The sequence below is a fragment of the Ranitomeya variabilis genome, chromosome 2, assembly GCF_051348905.1.
Source record: "Ranitomeya variabilis isolate aRanVar5 chromosome 2, aRanVar5.hap1, whole genome shotgun sequence".
NCBI lineage: Eukaryota > Metazoa > Chordata > Amphibia > Anura > Dendrobatidae > Ranitomeya > Ranitomeya variabilis.
In genome coordinates this window covers 543,263,400-543,278,517 of record NC_135233.1, presented here as the reverse complement: position 1 = coordinate 543,278,517, position 15,118 = coordinate 543,263,400, and the positions used below count along the sequence as shown (strand labels likewise).

General features: G+C 43.1%; 2 protein-coding genes across 7 annotated transcripts in view; one reads left to right on the top strand and one right to left on the bottom strand.

The window, feature by feature from the left end:
- Positions 1-4,256, top strand: part of SLC7A6OS (solute carrier family 7 member 6 opposite strand) — a 135,803-nt gene extending 131,547 nt beyond the window's left edge. The window contains exon 6 of the mRNA XM_077288162.1: positions 4,107-4,256. Within this exon, the coding sequence (XP_077144277.1) occupies positions 4,107-4,241 (135 nt within the window). The 3' untranslated portion in view covers positions 4,242-4,256. The remainder of the gene's footprint in view (positions 1-4,106) is intronic.
- SLC7A6 (solute carrier family 7 member 6) overlaps positions 1-15,118 on the bottom strand; it is a 183,204-nt gene that overhangs the window by 32,447 nt on the left and 135,639 nt on the right. For 5 of the 6 annotated variants that reach the window (XM_077288157.1, XM_077288154.1, XM_077288153.1 and 2 more), the window contains exons 2-4: positions 12,965-13,500; positions 6,073-6,198; positions 5,492-5,636 (exon numbers count right to left, since the gene is read on the bottom strand). In XM_077288157.1, the coding sequence (XP_077144272.1) occupies positions 5,492-5,636; positions 6,073-6,198; positions 12,965-13,472 (779 nt within the window). In that variant the 5' untranslated portion in view covers positions 13,473-13,500. The remainder of the gene's footprint in view (positions 1-5,491; positions 5,637-6,072; positions 6,199-12,964; positions 13,501-15,118) is intronic. The other variant, XM_077288155.1, reaches the window with a different exon arrangement.

Genomic DNA, 15,118 nt, shown 5'->3' with positions numbered 1-15,118 from the left:
GAGACCTATGGAATTTAGTACACATTTTAGGTAAGTAGGAAGGGTCTGTTTTTAGGACAATCCTATCTGGCAATATTGACATAAATGGAGGATCTACCGATAGTGCCTGTATGTCACTTACCCTTCTTGCCGATACTAAGGCGACAAGAAGAGCCGTCTTGAGGGAGACATGTTTAATGTGAGCAGAATGTAGAGGCTCAAATGGGTGATCCGTCAAGGCTTCAAGGACCAGATTAACATCCCAAGGAGGTGAGTGGGGAATTTGGACCGGTTCTGCTCTCTGGCAGGCTGAAATGAATCTGGATATCCACCTATCTCCCGCAACGTTGTGACTATACAGAGCCCCTAGCGCAGAAACTTGCACTCTTAAGGTATTAACTGAAAGGCCTAAGTCCCGTCCTTTCTGGAGAAATTCGAGAATAAAGGAGACTGGAATTTCCTTTGACAGGGCTGAGGGATAGAGGCTTAAAAATTTCTTCCATACTTTTACATAGATCGATGTAGTGGATCTTTTCCTACTCAGCAGTAGGGTATCAATTACTCTATCAGAGAAGCCCCTTAGTTTCAATAGCTGCCTCTCAAATCCCAGGCTGTCAACCGCAGACCCTTCACATGAGGGTGGTTGAAGGGCCCCTGGAAAAGCAGATCCTGATTCTCTGGGAGAATCCATGGATCCGAGACGGACATGGCTCTGAGCAGAGAAAACCATGGTCTCTTTGGCCAGAACGGGGCAATTAAGATCACATTCGCTCTGTCCTCCCTTATCTTCCTGATTACTGTTGGAAGAAGAACCATCGGGGGAAAGGCATACGCTTTCTGAAATGTCCACGGGATCTGGAGGGCGTCGAGAACATCGGGGTTGTCTGTCCGGAACATTGAGGCGAATGTTTTCACTTGCCTGTTGTCTCTTGTAGCGAAGAGATCTATGTCGGGTATACCCCATTTTATAGTTATCATATTGAATATCCGACGATTTAACACCCACTCCCCCTGATGGAGGGTATGACGACTGAGAAAGTCTGCTTTTGCGTTGTCTATTCCTCGGACATGTAGTGCTGATAAGGACAGAAGATGATCTTCGGCTATAGTCAAGATGTTTTCGGCTATAGACATGAGAGTGCCTGATCTCGTTCCGCCTTGATGGTTGACGTAAGCCACTGATGTCATGTTGTCTGAGAGTACCCTGGTATGTGTTCCGCGCAACTGTGGGAGGAATTCACATAGGGCATGATAGATGGCTTTTAGTTCTTTTTTATTAGACGAATCGTCTAACTCCGAAGCCGACCACAACCCTTGGACAACCTGGTCCCCCAAGTGTGCCCCCCAACCATGAGGGCTGGCATCCGTAAATATTATTTTTGAGGGTTTAATATCCCAGGGAACCCCGCCAATTAGATGATCTGGCTGTAGCCACCAGGTTAGGGATTGGATTACGTCATTAGAAAGGGAAATTTTACCGTCTAACCGCCCTTGCAATTTTATCTCCTCATGTAAAATTGCATATTGTAAGCACCTCGAGTGGAATTGGGCCCATGGAACCGCCGGGATACATGACGTGAAGGAGCCAAGTAAGGACATACCTTCCCGAAGGGAAATTATAGGTTTATCTAGTATAGACTGAACTTTCTTCCCCACCGTTATTTGTTTAGATTCTGGGAGAAAACATCTTTGAGTTATAGAATCTAATATAATCCCCAAAAATACTTGCCGAGTCGTTGGGATCAGCCTAGATTTTTCCCAATTTATTATCCATCCTAAGTTCTGCAAGGATGAAATCATGTGACTTAATCTTTCTTGGCATTGTGAGGGGGATTTTCCTACCACTAAAAGGTCGTCTAGGTATGGGATTATGAGGGTGTCTTTTAATCTTAGATATGACATGACCTCTGACATTAGTTTAGTGAATACCCTTGGAGCAATTGATAGTCCAAAGGGCATTGCTGCACACTGAAAGTGTCGTATATATCCTTTTATGACAACCGCAACGCGGAGATATTGTTGATGTTTTTTAAAAATTGGGAGATGGTAATACGCATCTTTCAAGTCCAGAACCGTCATAAAGCAATGGGGAAACAGGAGTTTTATGGTGGATCGGATAGACTCCATTTTAAAGGTTTGATTTTCTAAGAAGGTGTTTAATTTCTTAAGGTTTATAATGGTTCTGAATGATCCATCCGGTTTTGGTATTAGAAATAAAGGGGAGTAAAACCCTTTGCCCTCCTGAAGAAGTGGAACTTCCTCCAGAACCCCCTTGGACAGAAGACTCATTACTTCCTGCTCCAATGCCTCCTGTTGTGATTGAGATTTTAATGAAGTCAATAGAAATGAGTCCGGAGGGACTCGGGAAAATTTTAATTTTAAGCCGGAGGTGACAAGATCATTTGCCCAACTATTTGATGTTATCAGCCGCCATTTATCTGAGAAGGAGGATAATCTACCTCCCACAGGTAGATCCGCTCTAACGGGGTTTGTCCTCAGGTTTGAAAGGGCGCTTCCCAAAGAATGCACCCCTTTGTTTGGTGTCTCTAGTGGCCCAGCGGTCTTGGTTCTTAAAATCTCTCCTTTTATTACACACGGGCTTCCGGAATGCTCTCCTATAGGATGGAAGGTAATTAACGTTAGGGAAGCCTTTCTTCCTCTCTCCCGCTTTAGTTAAGATTTCGTCTAGTTTAGTACCAAACAGGTACTCACCCTGACACGGGAGGCCACACAATTTAGATTTTGTTTGGGGATCACCCTTCCATCCTTTAAGCCACAGGGCTCTACGCTTCCGGTTGTACCCGGAAGCGCTAGTCACTTCCGGGTCGCGCCATACTGCATGGGCCTGCGCTGCCGCCGGTGTCAGCGCAGGCGTTGTCCTCCTCCTCCATCACCCCGGAAGTTTACCTGTACTTCCGGGGGAATACACTGGGGCTCCAAGCTGTGTATGCGTCCGCCGATGCCGGCGCGACGCTGACCGCACCACAGCGTTGCTCCCGCAGACGAATCCGGCTGGTATCCCGAGAGCCAGCAACCACCCGTCCTGGCCTCACGGCGTCTGCCAGCAGAGGGGGGAAACTGAGCCAGGACCCCCGACGCTGCTTCCAGCTCTGGAGCCCCTGCCGTCCTCTAAGGTAAACTGCGCAGGCGGCATCCAGGCTAGGTATCCTCTTCTCTCCATGGATTCCCGTAGGAACAGGAAACCAAAACTGTGGGAGCGAGGGGACCGCCCCTTTTTATCTCTCCATAGGGTTTCCTGTTCCTAGGGGCGGATCCCCTCTCTCAGTGGGTGCTGTCGTGGCGAAGAGAAAAAATATATATATAAAAGTTTAAATCACCCGCTTTCGCCCCATTCAAAATAAATCAATTTAAAAAAAAAAAAAAAAAAAAAAAATCGGGAAATCAAAAGATCATATCTGCACCAAAATTGTATCACACATCCCTTTATAGAAAGTGTTTCTGGCAGTACCAAATTGCAATCCATAAGTTTTCACCGTAAACATAGAATGTTAGCATGTGAAGGGACCTCCAGGGTCATTGTATCCAACCTCTGCTCAATGCAAGATTCACTAAACCATCTCAGACATATGTCTGTCCAGCCTTTGTTTGAAGACATACTACTAAATTGTCACATGCCAGACACATATGTTCGGATGATGAACTTTTCACTGCAGAAAAGATGTAATGGTAACCAAGCAATTCCTAGTGCATTGAATTAAGTAAGAACAAAAACTGGAAATCTGCCTTTATTTAATAGCAGAAATTCTCTCCCAAACAATACCAATAGTGCACCCGTCACCTTTACCACATCTTACAGCCTCAAATATAACCAAATCTTAAACATTATCCCCAAAAATCTTCCAGTCATAAATCAAGATGATGTATTTAGAAATAATATTTCTCAAGATTGTAGATTTATGACAAAGAGAGGACGCAGTAAAATAACAAAGTGGTTGAAACCCAAAGTTTTTTTCATGTTGTGGAAACCGCTGTATTCGCTTAAAATGAGACCAACGTTATTCTATTGTCATGACATGAATGAGGGTTTCTATGATGCCAGAATCGCGTCAGTTTTTTCATGCTGAGTTTAATGGCTTGATAAATAATTACACTGTTTTTTTTATCAGCCGCTGGAAGCGCTCTCTTCTCCAGTTGCTGTGCTACACCGGATGGAGACATGTCACCCACAGGTGTTTCCTCCCATGGATTCTAATTCCGCAGATGTGGTAAACTCCAACTCCCCTTTTTTCCCCTCACAATAACCAAATTCCTCGATGCACCAATAACCAAATTCCTCGATGCACAACACATTGCCATTTTGCATCCATGGCCAGGAATCTCCCCCGATCTTAATATGATTGTGAACCTGTGGTGAATCTTCAAAAACGGCATGGACAAACAAAAACACAGGAGATGTGGTAATCTCCAATTCCTGATTAGGCAAGAATGGATTGCAGCGGGACAGAATTTTGCCCAGAAGATTATGTCCAGTTGCCAGGGCGAAGAGCAAAGGTTTTAAAAAATAAGGGTGAACACTGGAAATATTGAGCCTTCTTTGTATAAAGTTGATGTATTTGTTAACAAAAGTGTAAAAACGTATGAAATGCTGATAAATGTGCTTTGATAACCATAGCAAAATCCAACTAAAAGATCTAAAACTACAGAAGCAGCATACTGTGAAGTCTAAAATTTGTGTCAGTCTCAAAACTTTTGGCCATGACTAGATAGAGCTAATGTTGAGCGAGCTGTCAGTCAGTGCCACGGGCGCGGTTACAGCCGCCGCTCACTATACATGTGTTGACGGGGCCATAGACTGTAATGATGCAGACAGAGCGAATGTGTGCTCTGACATGCATCATTTTCGGGAGCGTACCCTTACTGGAGGCGGACATGGAGACTGTCTGGTCGTCCGCCTCCAGTAGGCGTACACTCCTGAAAATGATGCACGTCAGAGTGCACGTTCACTCTATCACTACAGTCTATGGCCCCGTCGGTGCATACGTTTGGATTCTGCTCTTCGAGGGGGTTTGGACGTATGCCCCAAAGGTGCAACTAAACGTAATGTGAAAGCACCCTTAGCCAAATCAGACCACCTACTTTGCACTGGTGATGGGCAAACACCCAAAAACATGTTCCTGCAAATGCAGTATCTGGTTTGGCTATTTATCTTAAGTCATGCGGCAGGGCGCCTTAAAGTGTCAATATTAACTTTTAGCATTGCAAACCCCAATAAATGCCACTAAAGTACCCATCATCTTTCTCTGTTTAGAGGATATTTGTATGCTGTATCACCTATAGTACAATGAGACATATCTCAGTGACATTGGTTAGTCTCATCACACTGCATGTCCACAGACTAACCCCTCCTTATAGCCACATATCATGTAATAGAGTCCTTCTTTTTGAGTCCTTCTTTGTCCCAAGACTCCATGTCCAACAATACAGCTAGGCGCAGGCTTTACAGGAAGATCACATGTTGGCCTAATCTGATCTAGCTTATTATTCTAGTTACCTTTCTGGGTTCTTAATTTCTTCTGTTACATAATTAAGGGTGTCCCAGCCAGAATAAGAGAAGAGGGCAGAATACAGAGCTAGGGAAATGTCACCAGCGTCCCGTGAAGAACCAGCAAATGAATCCTCAAAGTTCTGTGCGTGTCCTAGGAAAAACAAAAAAGCATAATATAGCCGCCATCTGGGTCACTAGGTTTGTGCAATTAGTCTCCATTCATCACAAAAATGTGACAATGTACAGACACTGGCATTGAAAGAAAAATTCTGCAATCAATACACACACTGGGGTCACAACTAACGTTCTCCACCAGACCTATTATTGGTCATTGAAGCCTATGGAAAATCAGAATCTGGTAAATAATGTCACTAAAAAAAAAAAAAAAAAAAAAAAAAAAATATTGGCCACAATAAGAATAAATGTTACTATACTGAATAATACATGAATTCCTATATATTTCATATAGTATTTCACAATGAATGATGGTCTCAAAGTATCACACATGTAAAAGACCATGCACAGCACGATTAAAATATATATATATATATATATATATATATATATATATATATATAATCTCTTACCTTGGCATAATTTAACAATTCCTGTTACAATGATAGCAATTAACGCAATGACTTTGGCATAAGTGAAGAGATCTTGAACCAGAGTGCCCCATTTCACATACGCACAGTTTATAAAAGTGATTATACCTGGGGATAAGAGGATAAGCAATTAGAATACACAAAATACCATTCATAGTTTTATAGTATTGAGTGAAGCCTACTAAAAAAAGAAACAAACAGGGCATAAAGGGTTAATGCCGCACATTGCACACTGCTGTTTGGGAGTCTGGGTATGCGGGCATGTCTGGAATATATAGATAGATAGATATATATATATATATTTTCCAGACATGCCCGCATACCCAGATATATCGTTACACACCGTATTGCTTAATACTGTACATGCAGACTCATGGTAGGGCTTCTACATAACAAGTGAGCCCTCAGCTCTTACACAGGACTGTTACCTGGGTAAACAGCTCCTCTTAAGGTACCGTCACACTAAACGACGCTGCAGCGATATAGACAACGATGCCGATCGCTGCAGCGTCGCTGTTTGGTCGCTGGAGAGCTGTCACACAGACCGCTCTCCAGCGACCAACGATGCCGAGGTCCCCGGGTAACCAGGGTAAACATCGGGTTGCTAAGCGCAGGGCCGCGCTTAGTAACCCGATGTTTACCCTGGTTACCAGTGTAAAATGTAAAAAAACAAACACTACATACCCTCTGATGTCTGTCACACGTCCCTCGCCGTCCGCTTCCTGCACTGACTGAGCGCCGGCCCTAACAGCAGAGCGGTGACGTCACCGCTGTGCTGTACTTTCATTTTGCGGCCGGCCGGAGCTCACAGTCAGTGCAGGAAGCGGACAGCGAGGGACGTGTGACAGACATCAGAGGGTGAGTATGTACTGTTTGTTTTTTTACATTTTACACTGGTAACCAGGGTAAACATCGGGTTACTAAGCGCGGCCCTGCGCTTAGTAACCCGATATTTACCCTGGTTACCAGTGTAAAACATCGCTGGTATCGTTGCTTTTGCTGTCAAACACAACGATACACGGCGATCTGACGACCAAATAAAGTTCTGAACTTTAATCAACGACCAGCAATATCACAGCAGGATCCTGATCGCTGCTGCCTGTCAAACACAACGATATCGCTATCCAGGACGCTGCAACGTCACGGATTGCTAGCGATATCGTTTAGTGTGACGGTACCTTTACTGCAAGACACTTATACAGAGCAAACGTCTTTCCCACCTGCACACAGTGACCGTACAGTCCTGATACAATGCACTGTACAATAATCTAACAAAGGGCATAATTCATACAGAAGTTTAGTTAAAAAAAAATGTACTGTATATAATATATAAATAATAATAATAATAATTGCAGCATGCAGAAGCCAAGTCTTATTTGGGGGCAGAGTTTCCAGTAATTTGATGGCAATAAATGCTATGCTCTCCAGGATTCTTCTCACTGGCAATATATCAGATCCATCCTATAGGTCAGGGCTCTGTTATAACCAGAAACCAAAACGCTGGTGTGATCAGAGGGACTGCACTTCTATAGGCAAGTTTCTTTACAGCTATACGGATATTCAGGAGGTAACATCACAATAGAGTCATGCTGCCCAAACCACAGGCAGCACATATCAGGGTCCGGCTGTGTAGCTAGAGACGTGTACATTTTTACATTTTACGCCAAAACACGCTGGCCAGGGACTATGCGTATTGTATGACCATTTCAAAGCAGGTCATGGCAGTCTCTCCCCAAAATGGACTAGTCTTTCCCCAGGAGTATATTTAAGGAAGAGTCCTATCAGTCTAGAGCAGACCTGGGCAAAATACAGCCCTTTGGGCCGCACTTTGCCCAGGTCTGCTCTAGACTGATAGGACCGAGACAGCCGTGAGGCTGAAAACCTGAGGTCTGCGGGACGCACCGTGCCCGCTCGCTCGCTGCCGATGTGTACCGCCGGAGAGTCAGCGCATCGGAGACAGCAACAGAAGAAGCAGGGCACCAGGGAACGGGAATGAGGCGAGTATGTGGTGGCTTTTTGTTGTTTTTTTCATGTGTATGAACATTGGGATTCTATGGGGAGAACATGGGGATTCTATGGGGGTGAACATGAGGATTCTATGGGGGTGTCATGCTGCACATGGGGAGGCTATGAGGGTGTCATGCTGCACACGAGTCAACCGCTAAAAAGTAACCACCATGTTGTTACCTGCTTGCTCAGCCAAAGCCTTAGGAAGCAAGAAACTGCTGAAAAGATAGCTGCTTACACAATACATATATTGATATATCTATCTATCTATCTATCTATCTATCTATCTATCCACACACACACACACACACACACATACATATATACATACATATACAGTCATGGCCAAAAGTGTTGGCACCCTTGAAAATGTTCCAGAAAATGAAGGATTTCTACCATAACATTATTGCAATTACACATCTTGTTTTACACATGCTTATTTCCATTGTGTGTATTAGAACACCACAAAAAAAGCAAACTGGACATACAGGTGCTTCTCACACAAGTGTTTATTTCTGTGAATGTTGATGATTATGGCATACAGCCAATGATAACCCAAAAGTTATTATCCCAGTAAACTGGAATAATTAGCAAGAACACCTGCAAAGGCTTCCTAAGCATTTATAAAGGTCACTTAGTCTGTTTCAATAGGCTCCACAATCATGGGGAAGACTGCTGACTTGACAGATGTCCTGAAAGCAGTCACTGACACTCCACAAGGAAACTAAATTTTGCATTTAATTTGGAAATCAAGGTCCTAGAGTCTGGAGGAAAAGTAGAGAGGCCACAGTCCAAGCTGCTTGAGGTCTAGTGTGAAGTTCCCACAATCAGTGAGGATTTGGGGAGCCATGTCATCTGCTGGTGTAGGTACACTGTGTTTTATCAAGACCAAAGTCAGCTCAGCCATCTACCAGGATATTTTAGAGCAGTGTTCCCCAACTCCGGTCCTCCAGAGCCACCAACAGGTCATGTTTTCAGGATTTCCTTAGTATTGCACAGGTGATGGAATTATTGCCTGTGCAGATGATGCAATTATCACCTGTGCAATACTACGGAAATACTGAAAACATGACCTGTTGAAGGCTCTTGAGGACCGGAGTTGGGGGAACACTGTTTTAGAGCATGTCATGCTTCCCTCGGCTGACAGGCTTTTTGGAGATGGAAATTTCATTCTCCAGCAGGACTTGGCATCTGTCCACACTGACAAAAGTACCAATACCTTGTTTAATAACAATAGTATCACTGTGCTTGATTGGCCAGCAAACTTGCCTGACCTAGCCCCATAGATTCTCTTGTCAAGAGGAAGATGAGAGACACCAGACCCAACAATGCAGACGAGCTGAAGGCTGTTACCAAAGGAACCTGGGCTTCCATAGCACCTCAGCAGTGCCACAGGCTGATCGCCTCCATGCCACGCCGCATTGATGCAGTAATTGATGCAAAAGAAGCCCGGACCAAGTATTTAGTGCATTTACTGAACATACATTTCAGTAGGCCATCATTTCGGATGTTAAAATCATTTTTCAAGCTGCTGTTATTAAGTATTCTAACTTACTGAAATAATGACTTTTGGGTTTTCATTGGCTGCAAGCCATAATCATCAACATTAACAGAAATAAACACTTGAAATAGATCACTGTTTGTAATGACTCTATATAATACACGAGCTTCACTTTTTGTATTGAAGAACTGAAATAAAATTAGAATATAATCAAAAAGTTTATGAGAAGCACATGTAATTTCACAAAAAACAAACATGGACTGCACAAAATTGTTGGCATCCTCACCTTAATATCTGGTTGCACACCCTTTGGAATAAATAACTGCAATAAATCACTTCCTATAACCATCAACAAGTTTTTACACCTCTCAGATGGAAATTTTGACCTCTCTTCTTTTGCACACTGCTCCTGGTCTGTCATATATGAAGGGTGCCTTCACCCAACAGCAATTTTACGATCTCTCCACAAGTGTTCAATGGTATTTAGATCCGGACCGCTTCAGAGATCTCCAGCGCTTTGTTACCATCCATTTCTGGGTGCTTCTTGAACTATGTTTGGGGTCATTGTCCTGCTGGAAAACCCATGACCTAGGATGTAAATCCAGCTTTCTGACACTGGCCACTACATTGCGACTAGAGTTGAGTGAATATGTTCAGAATTGTTTGCCAAATCTGAATTTGCCATTTTTGTACCATATTTTTACTGAGCTATTCGTGCCAAATTTATGTTTGATGATCGGTTCCGAACATATTTGGTCATTTCTACTCTCATTGCCTTCAATGACGTTAGGCGAATATTGCAAAAACAATATTCACCGATCATAATCGGAACCGAATTTTGAAAATTTCTCTCAACTCTAATTGCGACTCAAAACCCTTTGGTAATCTTCAGATTTCATGATTCCTTGCACACAGTCAAGGAACCCAGTGCCAGAGGCAGCAAAATCACCTCAAAACATCTTTGCACATCCACCATATTTGACTGTAGGTACTGTGTTCTTTTCTTTCTCCCCTTTTTATCTGGTATCAGGTGTGATTATCATATTGTCCACAGTGGTTACTTGCCATATTTTTGTAAAGGTGCCAACAATTTTGTCCGGACCGTGTTTGGGATCCTGTGTGAAATGATGTCCAATTTGCCTTTTTTTCCTCTTTTTGTGTTGTTCCAGTACACACAAAAGGATAATTTTCTGGGAGAAATGCTTCTTTTTCTGAAACAATTTTAAAGAGAGCCAACACTTTGACCATGACTGTATGATGATGGGAACTCTAAAAATTGTCACTATTCACCTACTGCTATTTCATAGGGCTAATAGCAGCAGTATTTCTTCATCCATAGCAGTGTCACAAATCCCAACTGATCAGCAGGTCTCGGGACTGAAACTAACAGCGTCATCTTTGCTTTCAATGCTGTTTGTTCAGGTCATTAGGCATGCAGTTAGGCAGGGCCAGAACAGGGAAGAGAGCCATAGTTGTGTGACTTGCCCCTTAAAGGGAATCTGTCACCAGCTTTTTGCCACCTAACCTGAGAGCAGCATAATGTAGAGACAGAGACCCTGATCTCATTCTGTCTCACTTACTTGGCTGCTTAATGTAGTTTTGATCAAAATCACTGTTTTATTAGCAGGAGATTATCACTAGAGGACTAGTAAACCTGCTGCCAAGTAGTCTTCCATATTCATGAGCTCTGTATATCCCACCTCCTACACTGATTGGCAGCTTCCAATGTACACTGTACATGGGCAAAAAGTTTCCAGTTATGTGGGCGGGGTTACACGGAGCTCAGCATTCAGAGAACTGCAGGATCAGCAGCAGAGAAAACCGTGACTGTATCAAAATGACAGAAAATAGCTCAGTAAGTAATCCATCACTGGAAACATAGCCTCGTTCCCTACATTATGCTGCTCTCAGATGGGGAGGCAAAAACCTGATGACAGATTCCCTTTAAATAGAAATGGCCATAACAATGCTACTACTCAAAGGCGACCCCATGTAAAAAAAAAAAAACACAAACACATGTATAATTAAATACCGTATATACTCGAGTATAAGCCAAGATTTTCAGCCCATTTTTTTAGGCTGAAAGTGCCCCTCTCGGCTTATACTCGAGTCATTGCCCCAGGGGATCGGCGGGGGAGGGGGAGCTGTCACATCATACTCACCCTCCCAGCGCGGTCCTTGGCAGCTTCTCCGATGCGATGGTATCCGGGCGGCGGCAGCTTGTTTCGGTGTTCAGCGGTCACGTGGTACCGCTCATTAAAGTAATGAATATGGAAGCGACTCCACTCCCATAGGAGTGGAGCGCATATTCATTACTTTAATGAGCGGTACCAGTAACAGCTGAACACCGGTACAAGCTGCCGGCGCCGGAAACCATCGCATCGAAGAAGCTGCCAGGGACCACGCCGGGAGGGCGAGTATGACTGGGGAGGGTGAGCATTGCGATATTCACCTGTCCCCATTCCACCGCCGGGCTCCGTCGTGGTTAGTGTGCGCCTTCTGCCTGAACAGTCACTGCAGAGAGACGGAAGATGGAGCGGCATGCAGTGGTGGAACGGGAACAGGTGAATATCGCAAGTGCCGGTGTCTCCGGACAAGAGGTGAGCATGTCGTATTTTTTTTTAATCGCAGCAGCAGCATATGGGGCATAATATTCCATGGAACATCCTATGGGGCCATAATCAACCTTAATGCAGAATTGTATGGAGCAAATGTTTCTATGGAGCATCTTATGGGGCCATAATCAACTTTTGTGCAGCAAATGGGGCAAATGTTTCTATGGAGTATCTTATGGGGCCATAATGAACCTTTGTGCAGCATTATATGGGGCAAATGTTTCTATGGGGCATCTCATGGGGCCATAATCAACCTTTGTGCAGCATTATATGGGGCATATTTTTGTATGAAGCATCTTATGAGGCCCATCATAAACTTTATGGAGCATTATATGGGTCGTATTTTGTATGGAGCATCTTATGGGGCCCATCAAACTTTATGAAGCATTGTATGGGGCGTATTTTGTATGGTACATTATATGGGGCTCCTGATTCAATATGGATATTTAAAAACACTTAATCTACTTATGTCTCAATTAATTTTACTTTTATTGGTATGTATTTTTATTTTTGAAATTTAACAGGAGCTGCTGCATTTTCCACCCTAGGCTTATACTCGAGTCACTAAGTTTTCCCAGTTTTTTGTGGCAAAATTAGGGGTCTCGGCTTATACTCGAGTCGGCTTATACTCTGTATGACCAATTTAAGCAAAGGCTACAAAAATGTTATGATGCATTATTTGATTCCAAAAAATGGTGAATAATTCCTATTAATAAATTTGTCATTAGTTAATAGTCCATAATATACATACAGACACAAGCAGCAGCAATGAGACGAGATGCGACGTAAGGAGGTTCACATGTGGGGAACATGGGTTGTACCAGGTAGTTGGCAAAAGTGATTGCAATCACCGCTTGGCTGGTGGGTTCAATAATCAGCAGTGAGGTCCAGAGTCTGATGAAGGCAACAAACCCCCCGAAAGCCTCAAGTATGTAGGAATAGCTGCCTCCTGATTTAGGAATAGTGGTGCCAAGTTCTGCATAGCATAAGGCCCCAATCACTGAGAAGATACCACCGATTGTCCACAGGACAAGAGATAATCCATAGGATGCGGAGTAAATAAGGACTCCCTTAGGAGATACAAAAATCCCTGAGCCGATCATGTTGCCCACAATGAGGCAGACTCCATTTAGAAGGGAGATTTCTTTCTTGAGTTGCATGACATCTTTTGGACTTTCGGAGCCCGAGGCGGACTTCTTTGGACTGACCCCGCTGCTAGAAGAAGTCAGAGGTACGGCTTGGCTCTCAGTTTCTTCCATGATTAAGTTGTGGAGTACTGTCGTCCTACTAAAATAAAAAGAAGCAGAGTTAGACAAACATGAGATGGAAGGTCAGCAGTTTGTTACCTCCCGGGGATTAATCCAGCGCAAATCAAAAGACACGGCCAAACCCATGAAACCAGTAATAGGCTCCCCCATGGTGAGCACCACTGCTGTCTAGGAACCCATGCAAGAGTATTAACAAGCAGGAGACTCCTTAACTGAACTGAACCCTGGCAAGGAATTCTAGATTGTCTGAGCATATACATGTGATCAGTGCTCACTCTGTGTTTAATAATATTTGATTCACAAGAAATCCATTATTGTATCGCATTTATTTCCATGGGTTAAATGGAATCTGTCACCAATCTGCCCCATCTGAAAACAGCATGATGTAGGGACAGAGACCCTGATGTATCACTTAGTGGGCTGCTTGCTGCAGTTTGGATAAAATCCCTGTCTTATCTGCTGTAGACCACCCAGTGCTCTGAATGCTGAGCTGTGTATAACCACCACTGATTGTCAGTTTCTGTGTACACTGTGCATAGGCAGAAAGCTGCCAATCAGTGGTGTGGATGCGGCTATACAGAACTCAAATACAGAGGACTATCTGGCAGCAGTGCTCTAATGATAATCTCGTGATGAAAAAAAAGTGATTTTATCATAAATCACTGTCCTACAGGGATGGATGAACACAAGAGACCAAGAAGAGTTGGATACCGAGGTAGCCAGAAAAACCTACTCAGATTTTGCCAATATATTTTTTATGGATTGGCAATACAGACATGCTCTCAATACTAATTTTATTTTTTTAAATAGCAGATGTACATTAGGGCATCATATACATACCAACCAAGAAAAAGCTGCATGTAACCAATGTGGAATATAGGGCGTATGCCTTAAAACTCTCAAGTTCCAAAATATGAAAAAAAAGCAGCAATGCCACTATACTGGGACATTTCTCAAGTCTACACACATTTGATACACCCTTTTGGAAGGAGAGGTTAGACTTTGGCTCTCTTTGGTGCATTTTTTCAGCATCTTTTTCACCACCTATTTCTGTCAGTGGGTAAAAAACGATGAAAAACACTGAAAGAAGTGACATGCTTCATTTTACTAAAAAAAAAAATTTGCAAAGCACAAAAATACTGATGACAAAAAAACAATGTGTGTGCATGAGATTTCTGAAATGTTATAGACTTTGCTGGTACTGTAAGACGCAGCTGAAAATTTGCATAAACATGCATTAAAATGCTGCAAAAATGCCCAGTGTGATGTTAGCCTAACATGGTAGTCAATAGAGAAAAGATAAACGTTAGTAGGCCTTCAAGACAACCTGTGCTTCTTCGTCAGGTATGGTATAACAACATCTGAGTCACCCAATTATATACAATAGGACAATTACTGGCATAGGTGCATGCTGCTACACTTTACCTAGCATCTCAAACAAAGAAAAACCACGACAAAAAATTCCCATGATAAAGATATATAATATAAATTTTTATTGAACTAGATAAAAATGACAACAGGAGGAGGGGGAGGGAGAACACGCCCGCTCACACATGTCCAGAACTGGAAGCCCACAACAATAGCAGCAAAGATATAGGTAATGTACAAAATATAGCAAAAAATCTATTGCATACTTG